The 18,293-nt window shown below is 39.8% G+C and overlaps 1 protein-coding gene across 1 annotated transcript in view; it reads left to right on the top strand.

Annotated features, from left to right (window-relative positions):
* LOC103783255 (integrator complex subunit 4-like protein 2) overlaps window positions 1-18,293 on the top strand; it is a 93,434-nt gene that overhangs the window by 23,477 nt on the left and 51,664 nt on the right. Inside the window, 5 exon segments of the mRNA XM_055114990.2 lie at window positions 2,983-3,054; window positions 5,400-5,574; window positions 14,181-14,333; window positions 14,336-14,385; window positions 17,866-18,008. Of these exon segments, the coding sequence (XP_054970965.1) occupies window positions 2,983-3,054; window positions 5,400-5,574; window positions 14,181-14,333; window positions 14,336-14,385; window positions 17,866-18,008 (593 nt within the window).

Raw genomic sequence — 18,293 nt, 5'->3', positions numbered from 1 at the left:
CAGAAGCCAGGTTCTGCAACAACTTAGCTTTGTAGCCTCGAGTCTATCTTGCTTAAAAAGTGAATAGTTTCCAATCCCTTTGGCTTATAGCAGTATGAAAAATTTTCTGATATGTGTTATATCAGAAAATTCAAAACCATGTAAAAGAGGTTAGCTTTTACTTATTTATAACTGCCCTCTTTGTGGGGCAAAGAAACTTGAGGTCCCAGTAAGCAGATTCATGGGACTATTTAGAATACAGTCACTACTTTTATAAGCCTTAAGAAGTCATTGACCTTAAAAATTACAACATTTTCAGGCTGTTAGGTTATAGACTTTTATGCCTGTAAGTCTGCCCATGACTGGTCTTTCCCAGGGTAAATGCAGATATTCCTAGTTAGTGGCAGTTTTATGTCTGATGTACTTATCACCTAGTTGCATAGACTTATGTTATTTATACCAGTTGAGCAGTTTTTGCTCTTCAAGCAGGTGTGATAATTGTTAAATATCTTGTATCTAAATTTCACATACATTTAATAAGGCTCTCAAGTGAAATGGTTTTCTCAGTGTTAAGTAAGGTTTTTGTAGCATTAACTACCTAAATTTAGGTTGTTAAGTAGTGCTAGTAGTACAGTTGGAGAGATTCCATCTTAATCTAAACATGTTTGTCTTGGTTAAAGTATACCAGAATGTAGCTTTTTTTTCTCATTGGTGAGGTGCACTTTATAATGAACTCATTATCTTTTTGGCCAAATCTGTTTCTCTATGTTTTCGTAAGTGATACTATCATCTGCTAAGTCATGAACCAGAGGAATTTGGGAATAGTTTTTCTATGTCTTACATCCATTGAGTCACAACTCATATCAGTTCTTCCTTCTTGACATCCCCTAAATCCATCCCTTCTCCATTTCCACTGGTCCTGCAGTAATAGACATCTCACCATTTTTCAAGTGGATTACTATGCTATAGGACTCTGTGTTTGTGGACTTAAAATGGAAAGCTTCACCTATTCTTAGGTGACATTGAAAATTTATTTCAAGTAATGATATTTAATTTTTGGGGGCACAAATTTGCATAGTACTCCCTCTGTGCTGCTGTGTGGGTTGAGCGTGCAGCTGAGGGCATTGGAGGAGGGCACTGGGAATTATGGATGAAGCAACTTACTGTGAAGTCATGAAAACTTTTATTCTAGTAGAAAAAAGCCAACAGCTAATGCTGGTGGTAAAACTAGAGAGAGATTTAGGAGGTCTTAAGCGTTTATAGTTCTTATTTATAAAATTGTTGTTGGGATTTAAAAAATGGATGTTAGATATGACATTGACTCAGATCTATGTAACAAAAGAAAAAGTGGTTTTGAAACTACTTTAGTCAAAATAGTACAGCAGTTGTTTTTGTGGAATCATAGGAAAGGTGTTAACTTGAGTAAGGACATTCCCCAGGAACATGTAATTTTCTATGAAAAATTTGATTAGAGAAAAGATCTGAGCCTGTATAAGCATTTCCACATTTATTAACTTAGGAATTAGAGAAGATCTCAGATAAATTTCTTAACGTCTAGGACCTGCTCCAACAGCCTCTGAAACTAGTCTTTTTGCTTTCATTTTGATTCCTTATGGTCATTAGTCATACTGTTGCAAGATGGGCTTTATGAAATATAAATCTATGTTCTCCCTTACTTAAAATGAGTAAGTTGCCTAATCTCAGCCTCAGTTGTCATCTAGAAAATGGGGATGAGAGGTATATGGGATTATTGGGAAGAATAAATTGGAAAAATATAAGTAAAATATTTTATACATTGTTAAGCTCATTAGATGTTTAACAGGGATTATGTAATAATTATTTATAAGGCAAACCCCTTACTATGGCAAATAAGGCTCTTTATTATCCTATCTGTACTGCCTCATTTTCAGGAGCCCTATCTTACGTTCCATTCATAAAACCACTTAATATTTCCCACTTGGCATTTGCACTGTGATTTTCATTTCTCCAAGTATACCTCTCCCTGCCTGTACCTTAATACTGCTTGTTCTCTCCATTCCCATGGCATCATTCATAGATATGTATTACAGCATTTCATACCATATTGCAGTAAACTCTTTTCTTGTCAGTTTCCCTTACTAGTCTGTGAGATTGAGTGTACAGCTGTTGTCTTTTTATTTTTGTATTCTTGTTCCTGGTAACTGTAGACATAGAATTGAATGGTTGCTAAATATTTGTTTAATTGAATGCATGAATGAATGAACAGATGAATGGAAAGAAGAATGAAAAGGAGTGGAGAGTAGTCGTTAAGGGAAAGGATTTTGGAGCCTGGATTTATCTCCTAGCTCTGGAATTTATTCTTTGTGACCGTCAATATGTTATTTAATCTTTTTGTGTCTTTTCTCCATATACAAAATGGGACTAATATAGTATTTACTTCTCAGGGTTATAGTGAGGATTTAAATGAGTTAATATACGTCTAAAGCCCTTAGAATAGTACATGACACATAGTGGCCGGGCGTGGTGGCTCACGCCTGTAATCCCAGCACTTTGGGAGGCCGAGGCAGGCAGATCACCTGAGGTCAGGAGTTTGAGACTAGCCTGCCCAACGTGGTGAAACCCTGTCTCTACTAAAAATACAAAAAATTAGCTGGGCATGGTGGCGGGCACCTGTAATCCAGCTACGCAGGAGGCTGAGGCAGGAGAATTGCTTGAACCTGGGTGGCGGAGGTTGCAATGAGCTGAGATCATGCCACTGCACTCCAGCCTGGGTGACAAGAGCAAAACTCCATCTCAGGGAAGAAAAAAAAAAAAAAAAAGCACAGTAGGTGACACATAGTAAGCTCTATTTAGGTGTTAGCTGCTGCTAATATTTTTATTTTCCTGCTGATTCAGAACCCATAGCATCTTTACTGTCATGAATAATATTATCTTTATGCACTTAAATTGGCTATAGACTGAATTTTAAGATAATGTTCAAATCATAAAAGTTGTTTTATATGCTCTGGATTTTTCTTTTTATAGGGCTCTATGGAGCAAGTCAGTTCTCATTTCTTGGAGCAGACCCTTGACAAGAAGCTGATGTCAGATCTGAGGGTACCTTTTATTCTTTGTTGTTTAAACTGGGTTTCTGTAACCAATGTAGGGGGGCAGTATTGTGAATTGTGTTGATTTAACTTAGCAGCATTTGTTAAATTAATGTATGATAACTGTATTACATTTTAATTTAAAATCTTAGTAAATTGAAGCAAATAACAAGTGACTTCATTAAATTTCGTATTATTGTAATGAAATACTTTGCACAGGTTATGCTTTACAAAAAAGAGGCAAGATTAATTTTCTAAGCCAGGTGCAGTGGCTCACACCTGTAATCCCAGCACTTTGGGAGGCTGAGGCAGGTAGATCACTTGCGGCCGGGAGTTTGAGACCAGTCGGGCCAACATGATGAACCCCGTCTCAACTAAAAAACAAAAATTAGCTAGGTGTGGTGGCATGTGCCTGTAGTCCCAGCTACTTGGGTGACTGAGGCAGAGAATCACTTGAACCCTGGAGACCAGAGGTTGCAGTGAGCCGAGATCGCACCACTGCACTCCAGCCTAGGCAACAGAGTGGGACTCTGTCTCAAAAAACAAAACCCAAAAAACAACAACAAAAAACCCCCAGAAAACCCCAAAAGATTAATTTTCTATTTGTTAGGAACTACAAAGGCCCATTCTCATTTTGTGAGATGGTATGACATTTTAGGACTCCTTTTCAGCAGCAGTTACCATGGAAGACTGAGTAAAGCCTTTCTCCAAACAGTAACAAAATACCCCGCACCCCACGCCATTTTTTCTTCTTTTTTTTTTGAAACTGGGTCTCACTCTGTTGCCCAGGCTGGAATGCAGTGGCACAATCATTACTCAATGCAACTTTGATCTCCTGGGCTCAAGCATTCCTCCCACCTCACCCTCCTGAGTAGCTGGGACTACAGGCATACCTCACCATGCCCAGCTAATTTTTTTTATCTTTAATAGAGATGAGGTCTTGCTCTGTTCCTCATGTTGGTCTTGAACTCCTGAGCCCAGGCAGTCTTCTTGCCTCTGCCTCCCAAAGTGCTGGGATTACAGATGTGAGCCATTGTGCCCGGCCCCAAATGCCTCTTATGAAATGCCCTTAAGCTTTGATTGTGATGGTTCACTAACGTGGTTTGCAGAAGCAAATTTGAGTCTGAGAAAATAATATGTACATTCATTGTTAGTACCTCAATTTTGAAATTATAAAAGTGATATTATAGAGTTGTAGAATTTTTGATAAGGGAAAGGAAAACAATTTACCCATATGCCTGCTACCCTAATATAATGACTTTGATCATTTTGGTATATGTCTCTCAGCTCTTTTTCTGGTGCATAGTTTTTTTGTTTGTTTGTTTGTTTTGTTTTGTTTTGCTTGAGACAGGGTCTCGCTCTGTCGCCCAGGCTGGAGTGCAGTGGTGCGATCTTGGTTCACTGCAACCTCTGCCTCCCAGGCTCAAGTGATCCTCTCACGTCGGCCTCCTGAGTAGCTGGGACTACAGGTGTGTACCACCACACCCGGCTAATTTTTTGTAGTTTTTTAGAGGTGGGGTTTCATGAGAGGCTGATGTATAAAGCAGAGTGCCAGGTCATTCATTTGTGATGAGAACCATAACTGTCAAGTGGACTGGATAGACTAACCGGTATATTCCACCTTAGGCAAGCTCTGTGTAAAGTGAGTTTACTAGATTATTTAGTGACTGTACTGTAGCTGAAATAGAACGCAATGTTGCCAAATAGAAAAATACTTTTGCTGAGACTGAAGATAATTTTTTTTTTTGAGGCGGAGTCTCACTCTGTCGCCAGGCTGGAGTGCAGTGGCATGATCTCGGCTCACTGCAACCTCCACCTCCTGAGTAGCTGGGACTACAGGCACGTGCCACCACGCCCAGCTAATTTTTGTACTTATAGTAAAGATGGAGTTTCAACATGTTGGCCAGGATGGTCTCAATCTCCTGACCTCATGATCAGCCTGCCTTGGCCTCCCAAAGTGCTGGGATTACAGGTGTGAGCCACCTGCTCCCTGCCCGATAATTGTTTTCTTAGAGTCAATGTATTGTCTACCCAAGATGGTTTTTGGAGGGGCACTGCCATTATTTGCCTCTCTTTTCCTATGTTGCTGCCACAGCAAACATAACCAACTTTCTTAACACATTCTTCAGCTATCTTTATCCTCTTTAATTAGGTACTTTCAGCTAATATAGACCAGCAAGGCTTTGGTTTCATTTTAAGTTGAATTTGCGTTTCTCTTGTAAGAACTACTGATAATTTTTACAAACGTAACTCTCAAAGAGCAGTTTTATTTTCTGCCTTCCCATGTTCTCAGGGTTCATCTTAGTGTTCCTTCATGAACCTCCTACAATTGGTAATTGTTGTTGTCCTCTGCAGAGGAAACGTACTGCACATGAGCGTGCCAAGGAACTTTACAGTTCAGGGGAGTTTTCCAGTGGCAGAAAGTGGGGAGATGATGCTCTCAAGGAAGAAGTAGATACCGGGGCTGTGTACTTGATTGAGTCACGAGCTTGTGGAGCTTTTTTTCATGGGTTGGAAGATGAGATGTATGGTAAGTATGACTGTATAATAGCAATAGCACTCTTTAAGTGACTGCTGTGTGTCAGGCATTGTACTGGGTGATACACATGTATCGTTTCATTTAGTCCTCACAGTAACTCTGGGAAGTACTTACTATGCTTTTTATTTTACACACAGAAGAGACTGAGGCCCCAGTAGTATGAGACAATGGTAAAGAGCAAGAGATTTGGGTTCAGTCAATCTATATTTAAATTCCAGCATTTTTATAAAACAGGGATAATAATAACTATCTTTCTGAGTTGTGAGAATTAAATGAGGTTCTGTATACATAAAGCACTTGGCATAATACATGTGCCTATTTATAATAAGCACTTAATAATTGGTAATTAAAATTGATATTAATAAAAATAATAACTTGATATTACTTACCCAGCTAGTAAGAGACAGAGCAAGATTTAAACCTAGGTATGTCTGACTGCCAAACCTTTATATGACTGATGAATATTTTATTTCACCTTCATTTTTGAAAGATATTTTTGGGCCAGGCGTGGTGGCTCACACCTGTAATCCCAGCACTTTGGGAGGCTGAGGCTGGAGGATCACTTGAGGCCAGGAGTTCAAGACCAGCCTGGTTAACATGGTGAAACCCTGGATCTACTAAAAATACAAAAAATAGCTGGTATGGTGGCATGCACCTGTAATCTCAACTGCTAGAGAGGCTCAGACACAAGAATCACTTGAACTCAGGAGGCAGAGGTTGCAGTGAGCTGAGATCGTGCCACAGCACTCCAGCCTGGGCAAGCAACAGAGCAAAACTCTGTCTCAAAAAATAAATAAATAAATAAATATAGAAAGATATTTTTGTGGGAATCCAATTCTAGATTAATAAGTTTTTTTTTTCCAAGAGACTTTTTTGTTTTTTGAGACAGGGTCTCACTGTGTCACCCAGGCTAGAGTGTAGTGGTGTGATCACAGCTCACTGAAGCCTTGACTTCCTGGACCCAAGCAATCCTCCCACCTCAGCCTCTCGAGTAGCTGGGACCAGAAGCACATGTCACCATGCCCGGCTAATTTTTTAATTTTTTGCAGAGACAGGGCCTCCCTATATTGTCCAAGCCAGTCTTGAGCTCCTGGGCTCAAGTGATCCTTTTGCCTTGGCCTCCTAAAGTGTTGAGATTGCGGGCGTGAGCCACTGTGCGTGGCCTCTACCAGTCTTTTAATGATATTGCTCCATAGTTTTCTGTTGAGAAATCTGCTGTCGTTTTTATCTTCCTCTGTATATAATGTGTCTTTTTATCTCAAGCTGCTTTTAAGATTTCTCTTTATCACTGGTTTTAAACAATTTGATTATGATATGCCTAGGTATGGTATAGTTCATGTCATGTTTCTTTTGTTTGGAGTTTGTTGAGCTTCTTGAATCAAATAGTTTTCATCACAGTTGGAAATTTTTTTTTTGCTATTATTTCTTTCTCTCTCTTTTTTTTTCGGGGGGTGTGGCGGGGACAGAGTTTTGCCCAGGCTGAAGTGCAGTGGTGTGATCTTGGCTCACTGCAATCTCTGCATCCTGAGTTCAGGCAATTCTCATGCTTCAGCCTCCCCAGTAGTTGGGACTGCAGGTGCCCGCCACCACTCTTGGCTAATTTCTGTATTTTTAGTAGAGACGGGGTTTTGCCATGTTGCCGAGGCTGGTCTCAAACCCCTGAGCTCAACTTATCTGCGTGCTTCAGCCTCCCAAAGTGCTGGGATTACAAGTGTGAGCCACCATACCCAGCCACTATTATTTTTTTAAATTTCTCTGACTCTACAGGCCCTTTGGCGACTTTCATTACACATGCATTAGGATACTGACATTGTTTTACAGCTCACTGATGCTCTATTATTCCTTCCTTCCTTCCTTCCTTCCTTTCTTTCTCCAGTTTTTATTTTCTCTTTGTGTTTGATTTTAGATAGTATCTATTGCTTTGTCTTTGAGTGTTGCAAGATATAATCTGATGTTAATCCCACCCAGCATATTTTTCATCTCAGACATGTAGTTTCTGTCTCTAGAAGTTTGATTAGAATTTGGGTTTTTTCCACCCTGGACCACATAAGGAGACCCTATCTCTACAAAAAATTTAAAATTAGCCAGACATGGTTGTGCATTGCCTTTAGTCCCAGCTACTTGGGAGGCTGAGGCAGGAGGATTGCTTGAGCCCAGGAGTTAGAGGTTGCAGGGAGCCATGATCACACGAGTGCACTCCAGTCTGGGTGACAGAGCAAGACCCTGTCTCAGAAAAAAAGAAGAAAGAGTTTGGGTCTTTTTAGTATCTACCATGTCTTTCTTAACATACTTAATCTTTCCTCTAGCTTTGTCAACAGATAATATGTTTATAATTGTCTTACTATCCTTGTTTACTAGGACTATTATTTCTGTGATTCCTAGGTTGGTTTTGATGGATTTTTTTTCCTCCAGTATTATATATTCATCCTGTGTATATTCCATCCTGTGTCTTTTCATGTCTGATAATTTTTAATTGGATGCCAGACATTATAGATTTCACTTTATTGGATACTGAACATTATTTTATTCCTATAAATATTTTTGAGCTTTGTTCTGGGATCCATTTTTTCAGGTCTTATACTTTGTTAGGCAGGATTAGAGTAGCATTTAGCCTACAGCTTACTTTTCTCCACTAGTGAAGCAAAAAACTCTTCTTTTTCACTACTTGAAGCACAAAACCTCTTCTTTTCTTTTTTCTCTCTTTCTTTCTTTCTTTCTTTTTTTTTTTTTTTTGAGACAGGATCTTGCTCTGTTGCCCAGGCTGGAGTGCCAAGGTACAGTCACGGCTCGCTGCAGCCTTGACCTCCTGGGCTCAAACAACCTTCCCACCTCAGCCTCCTAAGTAACTAGGACCACAGGTGGACACCACCACACCTGGCTGATTTTTGTATTTTTTGTAGAGATGGGTTTTGCCATGTTGCCCAGGCCAGGCTTGAAGTCCTGGCCTCAAGCAATCCGGCCACCTCGGCCTCCCAGAGTTTTAGGATGACAGACATAAGCCACCACACCTGGCTGCAAAATTCTTCTAAGTTAACTGTGGTTTTATAGGCCCTGTGTGACCTCTGGAGATTGTTTCCTCTCATTGTTTTCAGTGGTTCTTTTCCAGGCCTCAGATGGTCTCTGTCGCACAGATCAGAATTCAGCTGAAGACTTGAGGCGACCATCTGCAGATCTCCCAAGCTCTCTGTCTCTCTGTGTAGTTCTCTCCTTTCCAGAAATTTGCTCTATGAACTCTAGCCACATTGGACTTCCCAAACTCCTAGCTCAATCTTCTCAACTCAGGGAGAGAAGACCTAGTGCCTGGAGTCTCTCTAAACGGAATTGTAATCATTGAGATCACCTCATTTATTTCCCATCTCTCATGGATTGCAGTCCTTTATTGCCAGATGCCCAGTGTCTGGAATGCTGTTGTTTCATATATTTTGTCTCTGTCTCATCCTTGGAGGATAAAGCTGGTCCTCATTACTCCATCTTGTAATAGACATCCTATAAAGCCCATGTGATTTCCATATGCTATCTGTCTCACGTACATCTCCGAATTTCAGTGCTTTGAGATGATTGACTCCAGCCTCTTCATTATCAGCAAGGGTAACAGACCTGGTGAGGTAATGTTGATTGTCCACATTTTACAGTAAATTTGTGCCAGAGACCTGTGCCAGGTCTTAAAAATGCCTATACAATCATACCTCAGGATAGAACTGCTTCTTAGAAGGGCAAGAATATTATTTTTGAAAGAAAGTTTTTCATCAGTAGATGTAAGAATTGGGTTAGCCTATCATTTGTTCTAAAATGTTCCATATGTATAGAAAGTAAATCTACCTCTGCTTTTTGATTCTCTATGAACTTAAAATATGAATTACAATTTAAATAATATTGGATAATAAGGAAGTCCAGTTATTAAAACCTATTTTACTCTAAAATGAGTAACTGAAACCTATTTTGTTTCTATTAGCATTTTTGCTTTGTTTCGTTTCTACAACTGAATTTCATCACTTTTAACATTTATATGATTTAGTTATACAGTTTTCAGTTTGCCATTAAGATTTTTTAAATACTTTTTTTATACTTTTAAGTTCTGGGGTACATGTGCAGAACGTGCAGGTTTGTTACATAGGTATACACGTGCCATGGTGGTTTGCTGCACCTGTCAACCCGTCATCTACGTTAGGTATTTCTCCTAATGCTACCCCTCCCCCAGCCCCCCACCCCCTAACAGGCCCCAGTGTGTGATGCCCCCCCACCTGCAGTGTCCATGTGTTCTCATTGTTCACCTCCCACTTATGAGTGAGAACATGCGGTGTTTGGTCTTCTGTTCTTGTGCTAGTTTGCTGAGAATGATGGTTTCCAGCTTCATCCATGTCCTTGCAAATAACATGAACTCATCCTTTTTTATGGCTGCGTGGTATTCCATGGTGTATATGTGCCACATTTTCTTTATCCAGTCTATCATTGATGGGCCTTTGGGTTGGTTCCAAGTCTTTACTATTGTGAATAGTGCTGCAATAAACATATGTGTGCATGTGTTTTTATAGTAGAATGATTTATAAGGCTTTGGGTATATGCCCAGTAATGGGATTGCTGGGTCAAATGGTATTTCTGGTTCTAGATCCTTGAGGAATCACTACACTGTCTTCCACAATGGCTGAACTAATTTACACTCCCACCAACAGTGTAAAAGTGTTCCTGTTTCTCCACATCTTCTCCAGCATCTGTTGTTTCCTGACTTTTTAATGATCGCCATTCTAACTGGTGTGAGATGGGATCTCATTGTGGTTTTGATTTGCATTTCTCTAATGACCAGTGATGATGAGCTTTTTTTAATATGTTTGTTGGTTGCATAAATGTCTTCTTTTGAGAAGTGTCTGTTCGTATCCTTTGCCCACTTTTTGATGGGGTCATGGTTTTTTTCTTTTTTGTGTGTGTGAATTTAAGTTCCTTGTAGATTCTGGATATTAGCTCTTTGTCAGATGGATAGGTTACAAAAATTTTCTCCCATTGTGTAGGTTGCCTGTTCACTCTGATGATAGTTTCTTTTGCTGTGCAGAAGCTCTTTAGTTTAATTAGATCCCAGTTGTCAATTTTGGCTTCGTTGCCGTTGCTTTTGGTGTTTTAGTCATGAAGTCTTTGCCAATGCCTGTGTCCTGAATGGTATTGCCTAGATTTTCTTCTAGGGTTTTTATGGTTTTAGGTCTTACATTTAAGCCTTTAATCCATCTTGAGTTAATTTTTGTATAAAGTATAAGGAAGGGATCCAGTTTCAGTTTTCTGCATATGGCTAGCCAGTTTTCCTAACACCATTTATTAAATAGAGAATCCTTTCCCTGTTGGTTGTTTTTGTCAGGTTTGTCAAAGATCAGATGGTTGTAGATGTGTGGTGTTATTTCTGAGGGCTCTGTTCTGTTCCATTGGTCTATATATCTGTTTTGGTACCAGTACTATGCTGTTTTGGTTACTGTAGCCTTGTAGTATAGTTTGAAGTCAGGTAGCGTGAGGCCTCCAGCTTTGTTCTTTTTGCTTAGAATTGTCTTGGCTATGTGGGCCCTTTTTTGGTTCCATACTAGTATATATATTTAAGGGGCACATGAGATGTTTTGATACAGGCATGAAATATGAAATAATCACATCATATAGATAGGTATCCATCTCCTCAAGGATTTATCCTTCGTGTTGCAAATGTTATTAAGATGTAATCAAATTAACTTAAGTTTAAAAAGTGAGTATACCATAACCAGGTATCAGGTACGACAGCTTTCTAATTTTATCACATTTATACAATTCTGGGAAAATTTGGGTTTTAGGGGTGCATTGCTGGGAATGAAATGGAGCCTTATTTCGCTGGCTGTTCACTCTAGTGTAGTGCCTCACATACTTCTAGTCTTCTAATTTATCCATCTTCTCTCTCCTTTTTGGGACTTTGTGCATGCAGCTTTTCTTCTAGAAAGGCCTTTTTCTTTCTTTTGGCTTAGCAGCTCTTTTAGTTATTGTTTTTAGGGATCACGTATTACAGAAAGCCACCTCTGATCCCATTGATTGGGCTATATTTCTTCATATGCATTTTCTTACATTCCCTGTGCTTTTCCATGGCAACAGTCATCACTCTGTAATGCAATTAACTGTTCTTATTTGTAAGCCTGGGGGATAGTCTTGCTTTTGTTCATCTTTGTGTCTTTAGTACTAAGTACAAACCTAATAGGTAGCTAAGTCTGGACCCAATTATACATGTGCAGATGCTGAGGATCAGTCTTTTTTAAAATATAGTATAGTAGATTCCTTTTCTCTGCTCTGTACCCATGGGGAATCTGTGACATATTATTTATTTATTTTTAATTAACTTTTTTTATAGAGATGGGGTCTCACTATGTTGCCCAGGCTGGTGTTGAACTCCTGGGCTCAAGCGATCCTCCTGCCTTGGCCTCTCAAAGTGCTGGGATTACAGGGATGACATGCCTGGCTGACATATCTTCAACATTCCAAAAAGTTCAGTGGAAAATGTCAATTTTCTTGCTTATAGTCTGGCTGTTCAGGCAAAGTAAAATACCACATTTCTTTGCTTCTGCTTGGAACTGTATCAGCTGAGGTCACACTGATTATCTCTTTCTGATCAGAAATTCCTTCCTGATTGCCTTGGTGGACTTGCAAACGTTACATATGAGTCAGTGTGGTGTAATGGTTAAAATTCTAGGAGGAAGAGCCAGCACTTAACATGTTTGGGTTTATCTCTAGCTTGCCTTATAATTAGCAATTTCATGTTTAAATTATATTATTGTGAAGTGAAGAAAATTGTTCTCTTCTGATGAAAAGGAGGAATTCATAACTACCAAGAAAAACCTGAATCATCTGTCTTTAATGTAGTAACTCTACTTTTAACATGTCTATAAAACCTTTCTTTATACAAAGAGGAAATTGTGTTTGTGAGTTTTAACCACAACTTTAGGTACTTTTTGTTTTGTTTGTTTTGGAAGAGTCCATTTTGTTACAGAAGCATATGGGAATCACTAGAAAAAAACAACCATGTATAGAAGTCTTGTGAGCATTTTCTGTGTCTTACTCATTTCTCATCTTTGTATCCTAGCCCTTAGTACTGCACCTAGCATATAGTACGTGTTCAGGACCCATTTATTAGTGAATGAAGAAAGGGCTTCCTCGGATCAGTGGCTTTATTGTTTACATGTTCTGAGCGTGCCAAGGGGTGGAAAACATGCCTCTGTTTTCAGGGTGCTTACAGAACCCAAACCTATACCCTAGGTGATACTTATTGAGCCCTTAAAATATGCCAGGCAGAGTCCCTATGTGCTTTACCTGTATTATCTCATTTAGTCCTAACAACTCTGTAAGGAAATGAGTATTATCTCCATTTACCAGGTGAGAAATTTGAGGTGCCAGGAAGTTGAGTTACTTATTCAAGATCACCCTCCAACTGTGGAGGGATCATTCACTACAGTGTGCTCTGAGACCTCTATCATTCCAAGCATGTATCCTTAACCACTATATGATTTTAGCCTACAATCAACAGACCTGAGTATTGGTCCTATTCCTGCCCTCATTCACTTTGAGGCAAGTTAATCCACGTTGCTGAATTTTACCTGTAAAATTCGAACAATGATATTTAGTCTACTTTAATCTTAATAATAATGATAACATTATTTACTAACTGACTTTTTAAAAAGTACTGTGGTTGGAATACTGAGATAAGTTAGACAATTGAAGTTAATGTAGACAGACATGTGACTTCATCACATATATGTGGAGTCAGATTGAAGCCATAGTCCTTGTGATACTAAAGTCCATGTTCTTAGATCGACGTTAAGGTGGGTGGTATGTGAAACTGTGGGCATAGAGATCTCCCAGGGAGAGTTTATAGAATGAGAGGAGTAGAGAATAGAAGACAGCCTGAAGGAGAAGGAATCCATCTTGGACTTTTCCCATGGCTCTTAATTTGATATGAGTTACTTTATATGTATATAAAATATGGGGCTTCAGTGTGTTGCTCAGGCCGGCCTTGAACTCCTGAGCTCAAATGATCCTCCTACCTCAGCTTCCTGAGTAGCTGGGACTTTGGTGTATGGCACTGCACCTGGCTGATGTGCAGTTTTTGTTTTTTTGTTTTTGGAGTTTTTTTTTTTTTGAGACAGGGGCCCAGTCTGTCACCAGGATGGAGTGTAGTGGCACGATCATGGCTCACTGCAGCCTCAAACTCCTGGGCACAAGTGATCTTCCTGCCTCAGCCTCCCAAGTAGATGGGACTATAGGCGTGCGCCACCACACTTGGCTAATTTGTTTTTTGTGTGTTTTGTTTTGAGATAGGGTCTCGTTCTGTCACCAGGCTGGAGTGCAGTGGCACGACCTTGGCTAACTGTAATTTCTGCCTCCCAGGTTCAAGTGATCCTCCCATCTCAGCCTCCCAAGTAGCTGAGAGAACAGGCGCACACTACCACAGCCAGCTAATTTTTTAATATTTTTGGTAGAAACAGAGTTTTACCACATTGCATAGGCGAGCTCAAGTGGTCTGCCTACCTTGGCCTCCCAAAGTGTTGGGATTACAGGCATGAGCCACTATGCCCAGCCTGATGTGCAGTTTCATTTGTTCTTTTTTCTAGAGGTTCGTATTGCTGCTGTGGAGGCCCTCTGCATGTTGGCCCAGTCTTCACCCTCTTTTGCTGAGAAGTGCCTTGATTTCCTAGTTGACATGTTCAACGATGAAATTGAGGAAGTACGTCTGCAGTCCATACATACCATGAGAAAAATCTCTAACAAATCACCCTCCGAGAAGATCAGCTTGACACTGTCCTGGCTGTGCTAGAGGTGAGTGTTCCTAATTTGTTACTCATTTCTTCATCCCTCACCCCCCCTGTTAAAATCAGGTATTGGTGACAGAACAGTATATCAGGCAGCACAGTTCTGTTTTCTTACCATACCCCTCCCCTAAGATGGAAGAAATTGACTGTGAAACAGGAAATTTGAATAAGCTTGGTCTTTCTGTGATCAAGAAAGGATAGGATGCCTAGGGAATACATAGTGTCTAACCTGAATTGGCTGAGGTGAGGTTGGGAAGAAGGAGGAAGTGCTGTAGTGGACACTTGAAGGAGGAGTAGGACTTAACTAGGCTTTTTTTTTTCCTTCTTCTTTTGAGATAGGGTCTCACTCTGTCACTCAAGCTGAAGTGCATCTTTTTTAAAGGAGAAGTGACACTGGTGGTAGGATGAAAGGGTACCAGACAGAGGGAGCAATGTCTAAAGATGCAGAGATAAGACAGAATATGATATATTCAAGGAAGTAAAAAGAGTTTATTATAATGATAGCGTAGAGTTGAAGAGATGGAAGAGTGGAGGAAGTGGCTATAGATAAGGTAGGGGCTAAATAATGAAGAGTTCTTTTCAACCTTTAATTTGATTTTATTCTTGTAGTGAATCATAGGCTGTTATAGCAGCAAGTGCTCTTAGGGATTGATTCATTCTACCCTGGGAATTTTATAGAGAAAAAAATAAGTTGTCTGAGTTAGTGGCTGAACCAAAATGTAAACACAGAGTTGCTTCCCAGGCCGTACAGCTCTAGGTAGTTCTTGTATTATTTTTCTAAAATGTCTGGATTTTAATTGCAACTACTCAAGTTCTTCAGAGTATTCATAAATGGGGTTTGTCCTCTGGTTTCCTTTTTGGGGAAGATGGGGTTCAGATGTGAAAGGGATAGTAATTAGGTGCTTAGTTTTTAGAACACTTGTAACAGATTTCTACTGCATACTTTAAAGAATAGCTGGTGCTTTGGTTTTGAAGGTCCCTACCATTCTCTCAGCTGCTTAGCACTTCTACTAAGATTTTTCCTGAATTATAAATCTTTATAATTTTTTCATGTATTTTTTCCTAAAAATAAGTTTACATTCTATGTGTGGTTCTTCATGGGTGGCCTCATACATAGTGTAGCCACTCCTTTCCTTTTTAGCTTTCTTTTCCACCATTCCTCACCTTGAACTTTATGCTGAAGTCACTTTCCTACACATATTGCTTTTCCTCGCAATTTTACCTTCAATGTAATTTCCCCCTCAGTTTGCAAAACTGCCACTTTAACCCAGGAGACGTCCACTTATTCCCACAGCCTATATTAGGTAACATATCCAGGAAGCCTTCCCTAACTGTTACTCCCAGCCCTGGGTGGGCTAAATGCCACCACTCTATTCCCATAGCACTCTGTGTATACTGCTCTAGCATTTTTCAGTAATTCTCTATTTCATAAGACTGTGAGCTCCTCAAGGTGTCTTGACTTTTCTTTTCTCTTTTGTTTTCCTTTCCTTTCCTTTTTCTTTTCCTTTTTCCTTTCCTTTCCTTTTTTTGTTTTTGTTTTTTTGTTTGTTTGTTTGTTTTTTGCTTTTTGAGGCTGAGTCTCGCTCTGTTCCCCAGGCTGGAGTGCAGTGGTGCGATCTTGGCTTACTGCAACCTTCACCTCCTGGGTTCAAGCAATTCTCCTGCCTCAGTCTCCTGAGTAGCTGGGATTACAGGCACGCACTACAATACTAATTTTTATATACATATTTTTTAGTAGAGATGATGTTTCACCATATTGGCCAGGGGCTGGTCTCGAACTCCTGACCTCAAGTGATCCACCCACCTTGGCCTCCCAAAGTGCTGGGATTATGGTGTGAGCCACCGTGCCCAGCTGACTCTTCATTTTTTTATTACCAATGTCTTGCAGCAGTGTCTGGCACAATTAGGTGCTCGGCAAGTGTTTGCTGAGTAGCTGAGCTATGTTCCAAGCTATGTTTTGATGTACAGAATTGTTCACAGGTATGCTTATTTGTGAGTACTTATGTATATAACTCACAAAGAATCCTTGCTTTTTAATTCTTTTCAGGAGTTCAGACCCATATAAACTTACAGTAGACTATTCTTCCACCCTGCTGTGCACTGCTCCCTTGTATTTTCTATGTCACTGTGCTTCATTGCTTTGAGCCTTACCTTGCTGACCCTTCCAGGTGGAATTTGCCTTTTTTTTTTCCTGCTATGTCAAGATCCTACCCTGCCTAGAAAAACTCACTTCTTTATTCAACAAGCACTGTCTATGTATTAGAAATATAGGGATATCAAAACAGACAGGATCCCTGCTGTCATAAAATTTATATTCTAAAGAGAGGTGGAGTAAACAAACAAAATGATTTCAGATGGTGATAAATGTTTTGCAGAAGATAAACAGTATGATGGAGGAATGGGGAATTTCTCTGTAATTTGAGTGGTTAGTAAAGACTTTCTGAGGAGATGATGTTCAAGTTGAGTCTTGAATGGTAAACAGAAGCTAGCTATGTGAAGACTGGGAGAATAACTTCAGGTAGAGGCAACAGCTAGTGGGAAGGCTCTAAAACACAAGTGAGCTTTGTTGTGTTTGCAGAATAGAGAGAAAGCCGGTAGGAGTGAACCACAGTGAGAAAGTAGAAGTGTGGCATGAAATGAAGTCTGAGAGGGGATTAGGGAGAGGTGGAGAGCCTTGTAGGCCATTTTAAGATGTCTGGATTTTATTCTAACATTATGGAAAACTGTTGCAGAATTTTATGGATAGGAGTGACATTTCGATTTGCCTCTCTTTTAATATTTCTCATTCTTGAAATCTTGAAATTCACTTCAGATAGATCGACTCTTTCCCTCACTCCTCCATTTAGCACATACAGGTATACCTCTCTTTATTGGGCTTTGCAGATATTGTATTTTTTTAATAAATTGAGAGATTGCGGCAACCATGCATTGAGCAAGTCTATCAGTGCCATTTTTCCAATAGCATGTGCTCACTTTATGTCTGTGTCACATTTTGGTAATTCTTGCAATATTTCAAACTTTTTCATTATTACATCTGTTACAGTGATCTGTGATCAGTGATCTTTGATGTTACTGTTGTAATTGTTTTGGGATGCCACAAACTGTGCCTGTATAAGATGGCAAACTTAGTAAGTGTGTGTGTTCTGAGTGTTCTGCTAACTGGCCATTCCCAGCCTCTCTCTTAGCCTTTCTTCTTAGCCTGTCCTTTTTCCTAGTTGCAAAAAGGCTCTTGTACCTTCAGCATCATGATTGAGTTCCAGAGAGGATGGAAAAGGAAGGTTAAAGAACAAAGGGGATAAAGCTACTGCCTCTGGTCCTTTATCAATAAAATGAAAGATATTTCAGGAATTTCAGCCAAAAAACTTCCACATACTTTGTTACATGGCCACCCTAGATGGGAAGGTGGCTGGGGAGAAGGGGATGGTAGACAGAGGCTGAGTCTGCTAACCAACAGTAACTACTATTATTATTACTTTTTTTTTAAAAGGATTCATCCAGAGATATTCGAGAGGCTCTTCATGAACTCTTATGCTGTACTAATGTTTCAACCAAAGAAGGGATTCATCTTGCATTGGTGGAGCTGCTGAAAAATTTAACCAACTACCCTACTGATAGGGACTCCATATGGAAGTAATGACTTTTTTGCCCATTTACTCACTGAGTCGCATAATGTGGTAAATGTACAATGCTGACATTTGTTCCATCCTTATAGATTGAGGGTAGTACGGCCCTGAATTTTGCCCTTACTTTAGAAACCTGATTCAACTTAACCGCTCTCAGGAATCTGATTCCTAAGCGGAATGTCACATTTTAGATTACTTACTAATTTGTGCGTCTATCCACCTAGCAAATATTATGTGCCTGCTGTGTGCTGACTACGCACCAACCCTTGTGGTAGCTATTACAAGTATAGAA

The sequence above is a fragment of the Pan paniscus genome, chromosome 6 (genome assembly GCF_029289425.2).
Source record: "Pan paniscus chromosome 6, NHGRI_mPanPan1-v2.0_pri, whole genome shotgun sequence".
Lineage (NCBI taxonomy): Eukaryota > Metazoa > Chordata > Mammalia > Primates > Hominidae > Pan > Pan paniscus.
The sequence above is the reverse complement of the archived record's forward strand: the minus strand, read 5'-3'. Positions and strand labels throughout refer to the sequence as shown.